The 20,124-nt window shown below is 42.7% G+C and overlaps 1 protein-coding gene across 3 annotated transcripts in view; it reads left to right on the forward strand.

Annotated features, from left to right (window-relative positions):
- Window positions 1–12,164, forward strand: part of TEC (tec protein tyrosine kinase) — a 142,246-nt gene extending 130,082 nt beyond the window's left edge. For all 3 annotated transcript variants that reach the window (XM_077477526.1, XM_077477525.1, XM_077477527.1), the window contains 3 exons: window positions 3,537–3,655; window positions 8,687–8,844; window positions 11,686–12,164. In XM_077477526.1, coding sequence (XP_077333652.1) covers window positions 3,537–3,655; window positions 8,687–8,844; window positions 11,686–11,757 — 349 coding nt within the window. In that variant the 3' untranslated portion in view covers window positions 11,758–12,164. The remainder of the gene's footprint in view (window positions 1–3,536; window positions 3,656–8,686; window positions 8,845–11,685) is intronic.
- Window positions 12,165–20,124: the final 7,960 nt, after the last annotated feature.

Here is a 20,124-nt window from a genome sequence, read left to right on the forward strand (position 1 = left end):
TTTTTGGATTGCCTGGTCCTTTGGTGTTGTAACCAGTTGCAACTCAACATGTACAAGTGCATTTTTTATGTCTTAAACTCAAAAGTAAATATATTATATGTTGCAGTTTACCAGTCTTTCTATGTGGTGGGCACATTCATTTTCCTTTTTTAGGCTTTATCTCAATCCTCTAACAGCCTCTTTTGCTGGACAGCTTGGTCTATTAAAGAGGAAGTAAACCCTGTTTTCATCACCTTTACATTTTTGTCCAAAGGTTTTAATAGATATACATACATACATATAGACATTTACATTCAGGCTCCCTTGTTAGGGACAATATGCATTTTTTTTCTTGAGAAAATACCATGCTACTGCTGAGTTCTTGGAACTCCATTAGGTAATCAGAAAAACAAAACACATTGCCAGAGTTTAGTAGTTCTGTTTTTTCCTACCCTAACATGCATTATGAAAATGCATTATGAAAACGTTCTAAAAAAAGTTAGATATTATCTTTAAAAAAAGACACTGTATTCTGTGTAACTGTGATAGAGGATGTTTGTAGGTGATGAGCATACAGTATGTCTCAATATCCTGCCAACCACTCACTGTACAAATGTCATCATACCATTCATTTCAGTTCAAATTTTCCCATAACATTTTATGTGCTTTTAGCATGTTTCAGGCACATTATTTACCTGTAAAAGCTTTCCTTGTGTAGACTTCCCAAAGCTCTGAGACTACTGCTGGGTGCCACCATCTTGGATGTGATGGCAGCAGTCCCAACAGACTCATGGCTCCCACTCAAGTGACCCTCTATACCAGGGGTGTCAAACTCAATTTCCGTATCAGCAATAAAGTTGTCCTCAAAGGGCCGATTGTATCTGGGGTGTGCTATGTACAGAGTTCAGGAGTGCGCTATGTACAGTGTGCAGAGTTCAGGGGTACGCGATGTACAGAGTGCAAAGCTTAGGAGTACGTTGTGTAAAGAGTGCAGAGCTTAGGGGTGCGCTATGTACAGAGTGTAGAGTTCAGGTGTGCGCTATGTACAGAGTGCAGAGTTCAAGGGTGCGCTTTGTACAGAGTGCAGAGCTTAAGGGTGCGCTAGGTACAGAGTGCAAAGTTTAGGAGTGTGCTGTGTACAGAGTGCAGGGTTTAGGGGTGTGCTATGCACAGTGTGCAACATCAACCCCCCACCAAAGCTTCCTCACATCTCTCTCTTCTACTTGTCTCTAGTATCTCCATGTGTAGCCAGCTCTGCCTTGTCTTGCAGGGAAATCATCCTCTCTCTCAGATTCTGGAGATCTGTCCCCAGCGTGCCCAACAGCGAGTATATGTAGGAAATTGTTAGTTCCAGGAGTTGCTGAGTGCAAAGCTGTCCCTTGTAAACTCAGAAGGCTTCTGTGTTTACAAGTGACAGCGGGAGGCAGAGGGTGAGTGCAGGAGGTGGCAGAATGGAGATCTGCCACGTTTGGGCTGTAGAACTGGGTGCGAGGGCCACATGACAAGGTCTGGTGGACCAGATTCGGCCCACGGGCTTTGTGTTTGACATATGTGCTCTATATTATTTACCTTCTCTGTGCTTTAAGCTACAATTTTGTTAATTAGTGGTGGAGTCTCTAACTCCAAATGAATAGGACAGTACATGCTCAGGTATTTTTTAAGCAGTTGGTTTTTAAAGTAATTTGTGAAAAAGGCCTCCTGCAGTGGTTCAAAACTGTCAGACACAAATAATAGCTTGTGCCCCCTCATCCCATCTCCATTCAAAGACATGCAGTAGTTAGTAGGTGACTTACAGTCCTTGAGGGAGTAGTTCATTAATATGTCCTTATTATTTCTAGTCTTCTATCTGTTTTTCCAGCATCTGGGGTGAGTTTTGAAATCTTTCTAAATGCTTACTAATGGTTTACCAAATGTCTGAAAAATCCTAAAAACAAAGTGTTTGCAGAACAAATTTACTACCACCTAACCTAACTAGGAAAGAAATTAAAAATTGTTTAACATGTTCTGATATGACAAGCCATACCATTAAAAAATATTTTAGAAGAGCCATAGCTTTCAGCAAGTTAAAGTTAACCATACAGTACCTAAATTGGTATTAAACCCAAGAACAAATATGTAATATAGTGCAGGTTTCTAATCATTTCTTATGCCGCGTGCACACGATTGGAATTTTGACCGATGAGAGCTTTTCATCGGAAAATACGACTGTGTGTATGCTCCATCAGAATTTAGCTGGCCGAATTCCCGCCAGCAAAAATTTTATAGCAGGTTCTCAATTTTCCCGATGGAACAACTTTCTATCGGAAATTCCGATCTTGTGTATGCAATTCCGACGTGCAAAAACTCACGCATGCTCAGATTCAACTACGAGATAGGAAGCTATTGGCTACTAGATATTGAACTTCCTTTTTCTAGTCCCGTCGTATGTGTTGTACGTCACTGCATTCTTGGCGGTCGGAATTTGGTGTGACCGTGTGTAGACAAGACAGTTTGAGCGGAATTCTGTTAGAATTTTGATGGGAAAACCATCAGAGCTTTTTCCGATCAGAATTCCGATCGTGTGTACGCGGCATTAGACGTGGTTGCATTAGTTTCCTCTTTTAGCATTTTTTTCCTTTATTTTCACCTTGCTGATCCAGCTAGTAAGTCTTCTATTTTTCAGTTTCCTTTAAAATGGTTGTACACCCTGTACAACCACTTTTACCTACAGGTAAGCTTATATTAAGGCTTACCTGTAGGTGCTGGAAATATCTCCTAAACCTCCACGGTTTAGGAGATATTTACAATAAAGCCATGCCCCAACGTCTATGGTACATGCACCGACGTCTACAGCCCATGCGCACTTTAGAAAGGGCAGATCACGCCGTTTCTAAAGGGGCCATGCCCTGACTGGCGGCTCCCATGCACATGCGCGGGAGTGACGTCACGCGACTCTGGCCAGTCACAGAGCCGGAGTTCGCTGCCCTGGAAGAAAGAGGGGTGAAGATGGAAGCTCCCTGCTCGTCGGGACAGAGGTGACATCGCAGGCTTCGGTTGCATACGATGCATAGTAGCCCATTATGCTTTACCTTTGCAGGAAAATAAAGAGGAAGTAAAACCCATCAGGGGTGTATTTCCTACGAATTTCATGGTTTGATAAAACTTTTAAAATAACGTTACAACAGTTTTTATTTTTACTAGGTGCTTTGTGTATAGTACTAGTGATAAGAGCCTCCTTGAGTCTAGTTTTGATTTTAATTGGATTGCATTTTAATTGCATTTTTATAGTTAAGCAATAACGAATCATGCATATATATATATATATATAATGTGTAGTTATTTGCAATGTAGAGATCTGATGTCAGAAATTCTACTGTAATGTAACTTGGCCTGTCAGATCTTTGATAACTATATAACTTTCTACTGTTGATTACACCTATGCATATACACATACCTACGTGCTGCAGATTTTTGTATTCTATTGCATGGTAGATTGCTCTCTGTGGTGTAGATTGCTGACTAATCATATTTTCTTCAGGCTTTGCTATAATAACATGGTTTTTTCCTGACATAATCAGGTACGTCCTTGATAACCAATACATAAGTTCTCGTGGCGCCAAATTCCCTGTGAAGTGGTCACCACCTGAGGTCTTTAACTACACCAAGTTCAGCAGTAAATCTGATGTCTGGTCCTTTGGTAAGATAACTGTAGAAATATATTGAACCAAATACACAATTGTTTACTCTGGGGTGCCTTTTATTTATGTGGTGGAATCTCCTGGCTGCCTTATATGAGAAGTCAGAGCAAGACATAGAAAGCCAGAAGCTTCAGAAAAGAATACTAGCAGAGAGATAACAATAAGTGTTCAGTATTCCCCTCCCCTTATGATACGCAGGTTTTGTTGGTAGGGTCTTTGCATTACAATATTATATTCAAGTTTTTTTTCTTTTAAAATTTTTGTTGCTGTGGTTTTCACTTCAGTTTCCACCACAGATGCCATATTTTTCAAGTGCCTGTTAAAGGTCGTAAATGTATTCTAAACCTTTACCTTTGGTAACCACCTCCCACCCGGCCATTGCACATATACAGCCGCCGCACCTGAGATCGACAGGAGGCCCTCCTGATCACATGATGGCTATGTCCAATAACAGCCATCATGTGACGTAAATAGAAAGTTGGTTGCTAGGCGATCAGCTCTCTTCTCACACGGAAATTGTCAGTGAGGAGAGGGAGAGCGGATCGTTGCAGCTGGCTGGTGATCAGTGGGTTCGAGTTTTTTACAGCTTTTTACACACTGATCACCGGCCCAGTTTCCCACACAGTGTCCCCAAAATAGTGTCCCCACAACAGTGTCACCACATGCATGTCCCCACACATTAAAAACAAATGTCCCGCACATATGTCCCAGTAAAATCATCTGTCCCAATGATCATCTGCACACATATGTCCGTGATCATCTGCGCACATTTGTACATGATCACCTGCGTACATATGTCCGTGATCACACAAACCAATTATTATACACTTAATGGGATTTTTTTTACCAAAGACATGTAGCATAATACATTTTGGCTTATTAGATTTTATTGGATTTATTTTAAAATAGAAAGAAAATATTTATTTTTTCCAAAATTTCCGCTCTTTTTTTCGCTTACGCAAAAAATAATAAAAAGAGTCGTGAATAAATAGCACCAAAATAAAGCTCTATTTGTGTGAACAAAATGATAAAAATTTCATCTGGGTACAGTGGTGCATGACCGCACAATTCTCATTGAAAGTGCGAGAGCGCTGAAAGCTGAAAATTGGCCTGGGAACGAGAGGGGTGAAAGGACCCAGTGTTGACGTGGGCAAATCAATCCCATGGTTTCACTCCATTCTGCCCCCGCATGCTAACTTGTTTAACTACTTAAGGACCAGCCTCATTTTGAGATTTTGGAGTTTTTTTTGCTAGAAAATTACTTAGAACCCCCAAACATTATATATATTTTTTTCTAACACCCTAGAGAATAAAATGGCAGTCATTGCAATACTTTTTTTCCCACTGTATTTGTGCGGCGATCTTGCAACTTACTTTTTTTGGAAAAAATTCACTTTTTTTGAATACACAAAATAAGACAACATGTCACGCTTCAAAATTGCGCCCATTCGTGGAATGGCAAAAAACTTTTACCCTTAAAAATCTCCATAGGCGACATTTAAAAAATTCTACAGGTTGCATGTTTTAAGTTACAGATGAGGTCTAGGGCTAGAATTATTGCTCTCGCTCTACCGATCACGGCGATATCTCACATGTGTGGTTTGAACACCGTTTTTATATGCGGGCGCTACTCACGTATGCGTTTGCTTCTGCATGCAAGCTCATTGGGATGGGGGTGCGTTTAAAAAAAAATTTTTATTATTTATTTTACCTTTTATTTTTTATTTTTACACTGTTTTAAAAAAAAAAATGTCACTTTTATTCCTATTACAAGGAATGTAAACATCCCTTGTAATAGAAAAAAGCATGGCAGAATCTCTTAAATATGAGATCTGGGGTCAAAAAGTCCTCAGATCTCATATTTAGACAAAAAAAAATGTAATTTAAAAAAATTATTTTACTAAAATGGCCCTTTAAGAGCTGTGGGTGGAAGTCACGTTTTGACGTCACTTCCGCCCAGCAATTGTATGGAGACAACATGCGATCGCCTCCGCCGCTACCGATGGCTCCGGTATGTGCCGGGGGGCACCAGATCTGTCAAGGGAGGGGAGGGGGTGGCCCTCTCCACCACAGATAAAAGTGATCTTGCTGCGGATCTACTGCAGAGAGCACTTTTATCTTGTAGCGGACCGCCCGCTGAAGATGAAGATGCTGCTGCCATAACAACAATATCCTCCTTCAAACAGCCGCTGTAAAACTGTGGCGGGCGGTCCGTAAGTGGTTAAGTGACATTTAAAGGCAGTTTTTTTTTTTTTGTTAAAGCAAACATGTTATACTTACCTGCTCTATGCAGTGGTTTTGCACAGAGCAGCCCCGATCCTTCTCTTCTTGGGTTGGCCACCGACACTCCTGACCCCTCCCTTCTACCGAGTGTCCCAAGAGCAAGCAGCTTGCTATGGGGACACCCAAGTAGGCTCAATCCTGAGCTGTTTCTCTGCATGTCTATTCACACACAGCGCTGCGGCTTGGCCCCTACCCCTCTCTCTCCTCATTGGCTCACTGGCTGTGATTGACAGCAGTGGGAGCCAATGGCTCCTGCTGCTGTCTCAACCAATGAGAAAGGAGAGTCCCCAGAGAGCCAAGGCTCTTGTGCACATCACTGGATCACGATGGGGCTCAGGTAAGTATTAGCAGGGGCTGAGAGGGGCAGCTGTACCCAGAAGGTCTTTTACCTTAATGCCTTATAATGTATTAAGGTAAAAAAAACTTGTCTTTAGAACCACTAAAGGCAAATTTTTTTTTTTTTTTGGATAGACTAAGAGAGGGTTATGAACTCTGTCATGTTTTTTTGCCATTTGTGTCCCATTGGAGGGATTTACTCTCACTTTCTGTTTTGGCTATGAGATAGGAAGTGAAGAGAAATCTCCCCAAAGTGAGGGATTCCTGGCATGTCACCAGAACAGGTGTCCCCACTGGAAGATTTTCCCTCTATTCTTGTTCTGATGTCAACCCAAAAGTCTGGATTTACTTTTACTTTCACTTTCAGTGATAATGGTAAACATGACAAATAGGGGCTGATGCACAAAAATACTATGCTGTTGCTCCGGAGCTTAGTAAATGAGCAGAAGCTCTGCTGACTTCCATCATCCAATCATGTGCAAGCAAAAATGCTGTTTTTTTTTTATTTACATTGCACGTGATTGGATACTCTTTGCAAAGTGAAGCCTTACTTCATTTACTAAGCTCTGGAGCAATTGCACTTACAGAGAGCAACTGTTAAGTGCACAGTCTATTTTCCTTTAGTAAATCAACCCCGCAGGGCACAGACAGAAATAAAAACTGACTAGAGTTCTAATCCTTCTCTACTCTAAAACAAAAACATTTTGCCTTGAGGAACACTTTAACCACTTGCTTACTGGGCACTTAAACCCCCTCCTGCCCAGACCAATTTTCAGCTTTCAGCGCTGTCACACTTTGAATGACAATTGTGCAGTCATACAGCACTGTATCTAAATTAAATTTTTATCATTTTTATCACACAAATAGAGCTTTCTTTTGGTGGTATTTAATCACAGCTGGGCTTCTTCTTTTTTTTTTTGCTAAACAAAAAAATTGAAAATTTTGAAAAAAAAAATCATGTTTCATAGTTTGTTATAGAATTTTGCAAACAGGTCATTTTTCTCCTTCATTGATATGTGCTGATGAGGCGGCACTGGTGGGAACTGATAGGCTGCACTGATGGGCACTGATAGTCACAGTTAAGGCGGCACTGATAGACACAGATAAGGCAGCACCGATGGGGCAAATAAGGCAGGACTGATGGGCACAGATAAGGGGGCACCGATAAGATGGCACTGATGGGTCCTGATTGGTGGCACTGATGGACACTGATAGGTACCACTGATAGATGGAACTGATAGGTGGCACTGATGGGCACTGGTAGGTGACACTGATGGACACTGGTAGGTGACACTGATGGGCAGCACTGTTGTTGAGGCAATGATTGTGGGCACTGATAGGTGGCACTGTGGGCACTGATGGGTAGCACTGTGGGCACTGGTAGGTGGCGCTGGCGGGCACTGGTAGGTGGCACTGTTGTGTACTGCTAGTTGGTGTAGGTGTGCACAGATGAGCTTGGGGCAACATCCTTGATCGGTCCCTCTCATAGCCGCCGAAGTTCGGCTTTTTTTTCTCCTCATACTGTCAGTGCAAGGAGAAAAAACAGCCGATTACCAGCTTTGTTTTCATCACATGATCAGCTGTCTTTGGCTGACAGCTGATCATGTAGTAAGGGGTTGGGATCAACCCCTTACTCCGATCTGTGATCCAGCGAGTCTCATAGACTCGCTGATCACAGAGCGTGCAGGCCGCTTGGGCAACGGGAGGACATCAATAGACATCCTCCCGGCAAAGTAGGTCTGCGCTGTAGCCGTCATTTGGCTATAGTGCAGATCTGAGCAAGTTAAAGCCAGTAACACCAGACCTTCACAATCCTAACTGCAGGGTGAGCAATGGCACAGAACTTTCATTTAATCTGAAGTGTACCTTTTGTTGGTGCTGGCTGTCATGCTTGAAATCAAGAACTTTGCTTCCCCGTACGCTGGAGCCATAATTTTCCAGTGCTGTGGTGGATTTAAAGAGCACTCATCAAGAGTGCCTCTATTTATAGAAACTGTAAAATATGTTTGAAAAGCGATCTATGAATGGAGGAAGTGAATCTTTAATTCTCCATTTATACTGATTTTCATTGATCCAAACTTAAGCTCAGTTTCAATGAATAGTGTGGTGGCGGTCACAAAAGGTCGGCATAGTCTGCACTTTTGATGAGCTTCTGTGACAGGTTCAGTGCTTGTATTAACCCTAGCAGCATGGAAGGAATACTGCTGTGATGTATGGGGGGGAGCACAGTGGATTTTGAACTATGAATTATGGCTTTCAACTGTGACAGCAGGCACTTTGCATTAAATATAAGTGTACCTTGTGCTGATTTAAAAAAAAAAAATCATCTTATCTAAACTCAGGCTTAAAAATATCTTGGTCAGACTCTGCCAGACCTAATGAGCAAATGGTGTCACTTTGTTTCTTCTTAGGTGTGTTAATGTGGGAGGTGTTCACTGAGGGTAAGATGCCCTTTGAGAGTTACTCCAATGTGGAAGTGGTAGACATGGTCACAAGAGGCGAAAGACTGTATAGACCCAGGTTGGCTACAAACAGAATTTACACAATAATGATGGCCTGTTGGCATGAGGTAAGACCGCAGGAAGAAGTGTATAAGTGATATTGTGATTTTTATGGGACCTAAACATACATGTGATCTTATGCTAGTTATGGTCCTGCTCATTAGAGAACGCACAAGCAATGGGAACTGCTGCAAAAATTGAGTTGTTACCTATAGAGCCAGAAAATGAAAACTGAAACCTGAATTGCTTGTGTTGCCCGTTTATTTACTTGGCAGCTGCCTTAGCAATTCACAAACTAATATGTAAATAAGTTCTCTACATCTGATCATGAAAATGCTGTATTTGCTAGAGCAGCCTTTTTTAACCAGGGTGCTTTCAGGGGTGCCTTGGCAAAATGCCTAAAAATTGCCCCAAGTTGCCCAAAATTTGTAACAAAACAGAGAGTAGATCACAAAACCATGTTTTTTTATTGTGCAGCTTCACAGTCATGATCACTGTGCAGACCATCTTCCAGCCTCCTAACAACAGATGATGGAATAGGTTGATAAGAAGGGTGTGGGGTATCTGAGGCCAACACCCCTCCGCCCATCAGCACTGGGGTCATGTTAGCTGAATGAGGAGAGAAACAGAGAAGAGAAATGCTGGAATACTAGCCAGTACCAGTGTGCACAGGTGTATTGCTTAGTAAGAATAAATGACCTGCGTGTGTGGATACTACTGGCATATATAAAATATTAGTTTTGTTTTTTTTTTCATTTTAGAACGGGGTGCCTCAGGATTGTGCATAATTTTAAAGAGTACTTTGGCTGAAATGTTGATAAATTCTGAACTAGAGGCATCAGTGAGCCTGGCAGTCATGCTTCATTTTTAAAAAATGTATTCTCTGGTTAAAAAAACTGGTACCTGCAGAGAGAGGGGTTCTACTATTGAAAATCCCCTCTTAGCCTAGGTTGACACAATAGCGGGTCCAGGAACCTGGGCCACTGATAAGGCAGTACAACTGGTTCTGTTGTACCAGGTCTGACCCCATCAGCCCAATAGGGAGGCCCGGGCAGCTTTACAGTGCATTTCTGCAAAATTTTAAAATAGGGCTTTCAAAACTACACTACACCCCTGCGTCTACTTCCTTATGGGGGGGTGTATTATTACATTTTCCTGTGCCCCATGTGTTTAACAGTGGGGCCTGGGAGGTGAGACCAGAAGAGGGACTTCATTTTCTTGGTTTGATCAGATGCTTTGGAGCCAGAGGAGAGATGCTATCACATGTTTTGAGGCAAGGTCAGGTTAGAGGCCAGAGGTGAGGTTGAGGGAGTGGTCGAAGAGGGCTCCATTAGGTAGGCTGTATGGGGCCCCATGTTTCCTAATAGTGACCCTGCTGGGAACATGTGTAAATTGCATGCATTCCCTGAACTGTGCTGCTTTTTTGCATTCTTCTTAATTTTACATGGCATCCCACACATCAGCGTTTTCAGGTGTCTGAGGCCGCGTACACACGGGCGGACTGTTCACCCAACTTTGTCCGCTGAACAGTGTTTGGGCGGACAGTCCGCTCGTGTGTGGGCTTTCAGCGGACAGTTTCAGCGGACAGTTGGACGGACAAGGTTTTTCGGAATTTCCGAAAAACTGTCCGCTGAAACCTTGTTTGAGCGAACAGTCCGCCCGTGTGTAGGCTTGTTCGTCAAACAAAGTTGCGCGCATGCTCAGAAAGGATTTTCACGCCGAAAGCTATAATGCAGTGTATAGGACGTCGTATTTTTCGTCCCGTCGTACGTGCCGTTCACGTTATCGCGCACGGTTTCAGCAAACTGTTCGTCCGTCGTGTGTGGCCATGTCCGTCCATGCTAAGTTTGAGCGGACTGTTTGCCGAAACTGTTGGACGGACAAAGTTGGGCGAACAGTCCGCGCGTGTGTACGCGGCCTGAAACTCCATGGTCCTGCAGCACCATGTGAAAGTTTTCTTTAGAGAAGGGTCAGGGACTTTTTCCTTGCACCTCCTGCAAACGCGAGCCGCACCACCCGCTCAAGTGTGAACCTAGGTTTAGTATGAGATATAAGTCCATTATCTACAGATTCAAAAGAGGGAAGGGGGCTCTCAGTGGTTCAAAAGAATCTAGTGTGGTGGTGTCATCCCTGATACATTTTGAACAAAAAAAATCCCCCTATATAAATGGGATTATAAATGACCACCAACACCACACACAAATCAAAAACATGAATATTTTATTAACAAATACAGAACAAAAGATACACATAAATACATTAAAACCAGAGGGACTACTACGCAAACAGTGTCCCAATGGTGTAGCAAAATGTTATAAACACATAATTACATTAAAAAAAAAACAACCAATAAATATTAATCGTACTCCTAAGCTGATGACCCCACACCCGACGTGTTTCTAGTTGCTGAAAACTTTCCTCAGGGGTGAAGAGCAAAAAGTTGGGTGGTAAGTTGATAATTCTGAGATATTAAATCAAAGATAGATGTATTGGGACCATTACATACACATGCCTGTCATTGGTTTGTCTGACTTTGTCCCAGACTGGTATTTGGCCATGACTACTTCCCTTTTGGTCCACCCTTCCCAATCTTCTGTGTAAAGAAAGAACGGGTTGCACAAAACTGTAGGTGCCTCAATTCTCATATACAAAAGGTTTTACTCAAAATAAGTAAAAAGCCTCAATAGGCTCAAGATTTGCAAAGAGAATGTGCCCTCAGGAGAGACTGAAGCCAGGGGCTCGGCAATGCGGCCCATAGATTAATTGACAAGTCACAGAGTGTTTCCATGTGTTTCTCATTTTAAGACATTTGTAACTAGAAGATTGCTACTAACGAACTTGTTACTAAAATGACTGATGCAACTTATTATTGTGGGGAAAATGATGATCTCTTTGTTTCCTGTTCCTAGAAGCCAGAAGGACGCCCTAAGTTTTATGACCTTTTGGTGGCAATCGGCCAAATACTAGAAGGAGAATTCTGAATACTTGGAAATAGTTATACTTCACTGACTGGATTTTTTTATTGTTAGACAAGTTAGTAATTGGACTTCTAATTTGCTGGACATGCATTTCCCATATATGGTTCCTACATGATTTCTTCGTTTTTTTTACATGTATTTTTAGAATATCTGGCACACTACGGGCTTTACCTTCTGTAGGTTTACCAAACTCACAACCCCGTTTGTTTGATGGAATTTGTCCCCTGATCTATTTTCTAGATGAACGTCCTGAATGCTATGGAAATTTTGAAATATCTGTGAATGACGGGATTTCTAAAGGATTTCTAAAACATAATTTTTTTTAAATTGTGACGCCTTGTTGCATATCTGTACATAACATGTATATTTATAGAAATATATTTATGATAAAAAGGTTGTTTGTATTCGTATTGGATGTTTTGCATTATTTTTTTTATTTCTTTTATGAAATAGACTGTGGGATTTTTAAAAAAAAGCAGAGCAAGGCTACAAATTATAAAGAAACGTCAATGTGTGTTACAAATGTGCATTGCACTCCGCTGGCTGAAGTGAGTGGAGGGCAAAAAAAGAATGACAGTTGCTTAATAGGTTGTTATAAATGTTAAATTGGCTGTCAAAGTCACATTTCTTCAGACACTGAGCTTTCTCTGCTGCTTTAAGCACACAGTACCTTGCATATCATTGGGGGCTGCACACCGCGAGCTATGATGCCTTTCTGGAAAACAATTTAAAGGTACCTGTTGAATTCAACACACAACCGCTGTTTGTGAAATTACTAAATATAAATAATTGCGCCTTCTTGATTATGTGATGGAGTATGGTCATATCTTCAAAGTCAAATTCAGAAGCTGACTTTCTACTAGCAATCTACTGACCTATGGCACTTTCACATTTGGCTTAAAGTGGATGTAAACCCATCCATTAACCATTTCAAAAAACAGTTACATTTCCGGCATGTGGGGGGCAGGTGAAGGGGCAGTGGTGAACATTACTGGGGGGGGGGGGGTGAAGGAGGCAGAGGAGGACATTACGGGGGGGGGTGAAGGAGGCAGAGGAGGACATTACTGGGGGGGGTGAAGGGGGCAGAGGAGGGCATTACTGTGGGGGGGGGGGGTGAAGGAGGCAGAGGAAGACATTACTGGGGGGGGGGGTGAAGGGGGCAGAGGAGGACATTACTGGGGGGGGGGGGTGAAGGAAGCAGAGGAGGTCATTACTAGGGGGAGGGATCTTGGGCGAGTTCCCATACTTTTTTCCAGGACTTGACCCCTGGGATAGATTGTGCAGTGTCTACTCTGTGAGACAGTGCCTTGTGTAGAGACAGCTGCAAGAGAGCCTGGGCATGTGGAGAGTATGCCTTGAAAAAACATAGCTGCGGTCATTCACCATGTCACAATTTTTTTTTTTGTTTGCTTTTTTAGAAATCGAGCCAGTGGACTCTGCTCTAGTGTATATACGTGTTACCTTGCCACCTTATACAATGAATATCTACATGCGTGGGGTATGTAGACGCTCTCTCCATTTATTTCTTCTTGTCAGGCACTACACGTAGTAGAGCAGAGGAACCCAGCTACATTTCTGATCATGACACTGCCTGTGCTAAACAGGTCTGGCAATGCAACTGGGTCAATATCTGCACATGGAATCTGGATGCTTGGTAAATTTTCATCAGCCATGATTAAAGTGGTTGTAAACACTGTTCCTCCACTTGTATCTACAGGTAAGCCTTATTATGCAACCACCTGCACGGTTTAGGAGATATTTACCATATACGCCTGCGGCGTCATCGACACATGCACACTGAACAAAACGTGCCGTTTCTAAAGGGCATGTGCCGTGACTCCAACCAGTCAGTGCAGGAGTCAGAAAACCCAGAAAAAATTCTGAGACATGTCCCCGTCACATTGTGTACGAGGACCGCTGCAACAGCTTTGATCTAAGGTATGTATTTCATATTGAGCTAGTATGCTATGCATACTAGCTCATTATGCCTTTGTCTTGCAGGTTTTTTTTTGTATGGGTTTACAACCACTTTAAGGCTGAAACACGTTGGATTTCCTTTTGACTGCTGTTCACATGCAATAATAAAATAAAATAATAAAATAATGTTTAGCTGACTTTCGTAGCACAGCCTTTCTCCTTTTTTTGCATGGACTATATGGAGGTTTACAGAGACTTCATAGGCTGAGTACTGTGTTCTTTAGGCTCACCAGCCATTGCACAGGAGGTAGTAGCTTGGAGGCACCTGTTCCAGCCTGAACTGTTGATACAAAGCAGGATGGATCCATGCATTCATGTCCTGACCCTACCATCTGAATGTCGCAACTGAAATTGAGACTCATCAGACCAGGCAAGGTTTTTCCAAACAGGAGTGGCACCTGGTGTGGTCTTCTGCTGCTGTAGCCCATCTGCTTCAAGGTTCAATGTGTTTTGCATTCATAGATGGTATTCTGTATACCTTGGTTGTAACAAGTGATTATTTGAGTAACTGTTGCCTTTCTATAATCTCAAACCAGTCTGCCCATTCTCCTCTGACCTCTGACATCAACAAGACATTTTCGTTCACACAATTGCCGCTCACTGGATTTTCTCTTTTGTGGACCATTCTCTGTAAACCCCAGAGATGGTTGTGTGTGAAAATCCCAGTAGATCAGCAATTTTTGAAATGCTCAGAACAGTCCGCCAGACGCCAACAACCATGCCACATTCAAAATCACTTAAATCCCCTTTCTTCCCTCTTCTGATGTGTGGTATAAACTTCAGCAAGTTGTCTTTACCACGTCTAGATGCCTGAATGCATTGGGGTTGATTTACTAAAGGCCAATAGACTGTGTACGTTGCAAAGTGCAATTGCAGTTGCTCCAGAGCTTAGTAAGTGAGCTAAAGCTTAACTTTGCAAAGAATACCCAATTACAGTACATGCAAGGAAAATTAAAAAAAAATAAAATAAAAAAAAACGTATTTTTGCTTGTGTATGATTAGATGATGTTACCAAGCAATTTAACAGGCGTACCTAATAAAGTGGCTGGTGAGTGTATGTGCCTGTTAACTTTTTTATCATGGTTGGGCCTAGCTATTGAGCGGGGCAAGGGGAGGCCTGCAATACAGGCCTAGCTATTGAGCGGGGCAAGGGGAGGCCTGCGATACAGCCCTGGCAGTTGAGCGGGGCAAGGGGAGGCCTGCGATACAAGCCTAGCAATTTAGCAGGGCAAGGGGAGGCCCGAAATACAGGCCTGGCAGTTGAGCGGGGTAAGGGTAGGCCCGCAATACAAGCCTGGCAATTTATTAGGGCAAGGGGAGGCCTGCAATACAGGACTGGCAATTTAGTGGGGCAAGGGGAGGCCTGCAATACAGGACTGGCAATTTAGTGGGGCAAGGGGAGGCCCGCAATACAGGCCTGGCAGTTGAGCGGAGCAAGGGGAGGCCCACAATACAGGCCTGGCAATTTAGTGGGGCAAGGGGAGGCCCGCAATACAGGCCTAGCAGTTGAGCAGGGTCAATATCTATATAGCTGTTAACTTTTATTTCATTATTATTATTATTATATAGGATTTATATAGCGCCGACAGTTTACGCAGCGCTTTACAACATTGGGGTAGACATGACAATACAATACAATTCAAGACAAGGGGAATCAGAGGGCCCTGCTCGTTAGAGCTTACAATCTCATGAGTGAGGTGAGGCTCACAACGCAAGATGTCATTTTTAGATCTTATCCACCTTACTGGCTCTAGAGCTTGTTGTGATCTTCATCAGGAAAAGGAAGTGTATGTGGTAAATATAGACCAAAAGACACACAAATCACATTCATTAAAGAAAATATGTTTCAGTTCACTTACAGCAAAAAGGAAAAGCAGAAGTCACTGAAGCCAAACTAATATTACAGATTTACACAAAGAAAGATTGTGATAATATAACGAGTCCAGGTTACAGGCCGTAAACCGACTTTCAATGAATATTACCTCCTGTAATATAAAAAACTACACTACGCTACCAACATATTCAAAAACACTCCATTTACTATTTGTGTCTAAAAATGAAATGTGGTTGGCAATGCGTTCATAGACAAGAGACTTGCTGAAGTGGAACATTTTGAAGATAATTGCCACATCCTTCCTTGCCATCACAGGAGATGTGACGTAAACAGGCTGATTCATATTTATACCACAGACAGACTTTTTCTGTGGAACGGCCTTTACTGATGAGTCCTGAGCGCAGATGGTCGGTGTGTCTGTGAACAATCGTGGTTTTGCGTTCACTCCTGGTGCCCTTTTATTAACACAGCCTAGTTCACTAAAATCTGAACACTTTCTGCTGCTGGGGACTGGCGTGTTATTGTATAAACAAGACTTGGGGTCCTTTATTAATATTGTATATATAAATATAAGCGTGTAAGCTTTATATTGGGACCACTGTCTGCTCCTGATGTGACCCGTGTGTTTCATGTAAAATTTTCTGTACTGACTCACAAGGTGTTTTTTTTTGCTTTCAAATGTCACTTACTAAAAGTAATTTGTTAGAGAAGGAATAGATACAGTACAGGTATTAAATATTTAATTTTATTCACTTTCAGAGTGCAAGAGAATAGAGATAATACCGTGTATAGTATATTAATAGATACATTTAACAGTAATGTGGCTGCATAAGAATAGAGCAGGCAATACAAATATATTATGGAATGAGACGTAGCACAGGAGAAAGGATGTCAGCATATTTGTATAATTATATGATATTGTGTGATATTCCACATAAGTTGCATCTTCAAAACTCTAAACATCTATCCAAATGCTCTCCTGATGAGCCCTGTAGGTAAGAAGTCTTATTAGGATAGCCTTTCATGAGCAGCTCTGAACCTCTGTAGGTAGCAGCCATTTGTCTGCTTAGGTCATCTACTAGTTACGGACACATGAACTGAATGTAAGACCCCTTTCACACCACACCGCCCATAGCGTCGTCGGTAAAACGCCGCTATTTTTAGTGGTGTTTTACCGCTGGATTTGCGGCGCATTTCAGCCGCTACCGGGTGCTTTTACCCCCGCTAGCGGCCGAGAAAGGGTTAAAACCGCCAGCAATACGCCGCAATAGCGGCATTTTGCCGGCGGTATTACAGCGCTGCCCTATTGATTTCAATGGGGAGCAGCCGTGGAGGAGCAGTAAACACACCGCTCCAAAGAAGCTGCTGGCAGGACTTTTCCCTGACGTCCTGCCAGCGCACCGCTGTAGTGTGAAAGCCCTCGGGGCTTTCACACTACAGACGATGGTGCAGCTTTTTTAGGGCGGATTGCAGGCGCTATTTCTAACGCTATAGCGCCTGTAAAACGCCCTGGTGTGAAAGGGGTCTTAGTGATATGAACAGTTTCAAACCTAGCATGTAACACAGATAACAGGATGGAAGTATAGAACTACTTTTTTTTTTAATGGCCCCCTGGAAGTTTATGCAATAATGTGCTAGTATGTACATCATAAAAGCACATTATGAAAGACTTACCTTTTAAACAGAGCCCTCCAGCGCTGAGCTGTAAATGCTTCCAGTGCCTCCATCTTCACCCAGGCTTCCTTCCAGGTTCCGGCTCTCTGGCTGTTTGAATGGCTGGGCCAACATGACGTCACTCATAGGAATCACGATGTCCTGAAGCCAATGTGAATATCTCCTAAACAGCACAAGTTTAAGAGACATGCATTGTACCTACAGAGCCTTATTATAAGCTGCCTGTGGGTACAAGTGTTTACTATCTCTTAAAAAAGGAACTTCTACCTACACCATCTTTAAAACTACAATAAAGGCACCTTTGGATTTGTTTAGTAATGACAATCTACAAGCTATAATTGCAGGCCTTTTTATTCCTTGCATACCTTCCCCATACCATACCTTGTTTGCAGTTTACAGATGAGATTTCTCAGGAAAGCACAGGTAACATGGCCTTCCTAGGATTGAGCTGTGAGGCCAGGGCTTTGACACCAGTGCCTCACTCAACCAGGAAGTAGAAAAACTGTAATTGCATGTCAAAAGCAACACATGCTTGTTTGAAGCTAAACTCCTGGGAAAAGAGACTGCTCATATACTACAAGGGTTAACATCTTTGTTTAGGTCTATGGGGAAGCAAAAATATATTTTGAAAGCATTCTTACTTTACAGCATTTCTTCACACCTGCTCACAATTTTGCACAGTACTGTATATATACAATATGTATAAAATGCAGGAATAACATAAAAGAAAAGAGCTATGATAATATTTAATTTATCATAGGTTGTGCTAATGTTATTGTCTAAAGAATTAGGTTACCATTTCATCTGATTCCATATGTGTACACAATTTGAATGGCCCGGTTCCTTCTACAGCAGAAATTCTTTTAGCACGAGAAAATGTTTTCTTGACAGATGCCGCACATTTATGACACTCAGAAAGGCTTAAAACCTAAAGCAGACCTTTCTCCCATTTCAATAAAAATCACCCAAGCATGCATTTCTGCATGTTGATATGTAATCATCTTGCATTCATTAGTTGAAGCTTATCTCTGGAGAAAGGAAAAATCCTCCTTTGCAATGGGACTTCAAGAATTCAATACTCATTTAGGTCGGGGGTGGGGGCACAAAAATCAGTTTTACTTACAGAATTCTCTGCTTCCTTGCCAATCATCACTCTCCTCTACTCCACTATGCTTCCACAGTGGACTGTCCCCCAGCATCATCATTTCCAGTGCAGGGCTGATAACACCAGGGGACCTGCAACTGCAGACATATAGGGGAGAAAAAGCTGCATAGACTGGCCTTACAGTCTGGAGGAAGCCTGGGGAAGAGAAGGATTGGCAAAGTAAAACTGCTTTTTGCTTCCATATAGACCTAAACAAAGATTTTAACCCTTGCAGTATAGGAGCAGTCCCTTTTCCCAGGAGTTTAGCTTCAAACAAACGTGTTGCTTTTGACATGCAATTACAGTTGGGTGAGGCACTAATTGTTGATTTTTTATTTTTTTTTATCAATTTACAAAAGCAAAACGGAAGAAAAATCTAAATAAAATCAAATTTCGAAGTGATTGCCCTTTGCCTTCAAACCAGCATCAGTTCTTACACTTGAATTTGTTGTACGCTTGCACAGCCAGGGATTTTGTAGGATTATAGTAAAGTGTATGATTAATCAAGTATACCAAGCAGATGCCAATGATCATCAATTTCATATGTAGGTTGAAACACATTAACTAAAACAGAAACAGGGTGAGGAACAACCAAACTCTGCTACTAAGGTGAGGTTGTGGAAGACAGTTTCATGTCACAGGTCATACATCATGGCAAGACTGAACACAGCAACAAAACACAAGGTAATTATACTGCATCAGCAAGGTTTCTCCCAGGCAAAGGTTTTAAAGCGGGGGGGGGGGGGGGCAAGTGATTTGTCGCGGGCAATTTTTCAGGGCAATGGCTGGTGTTAGTGCTTCAATCATCCAGGGTTGTTATGGTGTCAGGATGATTGAAACGCATTATTTCTATCATTACATTGTAATATAAGATTAAATAGTTCAACTCACCATAATGCAGAATCAGTGGGAGCCTTGAGCGTGTCACTTGCCACCATCGATTGTCACTTGCCACTATGCCTGCCACCAGATGGGGATGTCACTTGCCACGCTAACTGCCACCAGATGGAGATGTCACTTGCCACTATGCCTGCCACCAGATGGGGATGTCACTTGCCACTATGCCTGCCACCAGATGGAGATGTCACTTGCCACTATGCCTGCCACCAGATGGGGATGTCACTTGCCACTATGCCTGCCACCAGATGGAGATGTCACTTGCCACTATGCCTGCCACCAGATGGGGATGTCACTTGCCACTATGCCTGCCACCAGATGGGGATGTCACTTGCCACTATGCCTGCCACCAGATGGAGATGTCACTTGCCACTATGCCTGCCACCAGATGGAGATGTCACTTGCCACACTGCCTGCTACCAGATGGAGATGGCACTTGCCATGCTGCCTGCTACCAGATGGAGATTCACTTGCCACGGTGCCGACTACCAGATGGAGATTCACTTTCCACTGTGCCTGCCACCAGATGGGGATGTCACTTGCCACGCTGCCTGCTACAAGATGGAGATGTCACTTGCCACTATGCCTGCCACCAGATGGAGATGTCACTTGCCACTATGCCTGCCACGAGATGGAGATGTCACTTGCCACTCTGCCTGCTACCAAATGGAGATGTCACTTGCCACGCTGCCTGCTACCATATGGAGATTCATTTGCCTTGCTGTCTGTTACCAGATCTTGATGTCACTTTCCATGCTGCCTGCTACAGGATGGAGATGTCACTTGCCACTGTGCCTGCCACCAGATGGCGATATCACTTGCCACTATGCCTGCCACCAGATGC

This window comes from Lithobates pipiens, unplaced genomic scaffold (assembly GCF_037356315.1).
Source record: "Lithobates pipiens isolate NorthernLeopardFrog02 unplaced genomic scaffold, aLitPip1_a1.2 Scaffold_13, whole genome shotgun sequence".
NCBI classification, from domain to species: Eukaryota; Metazoa; Chordata; class Amphibia; order Anura; family Ranidae; genus Lithobates; species Lithobates pipiens.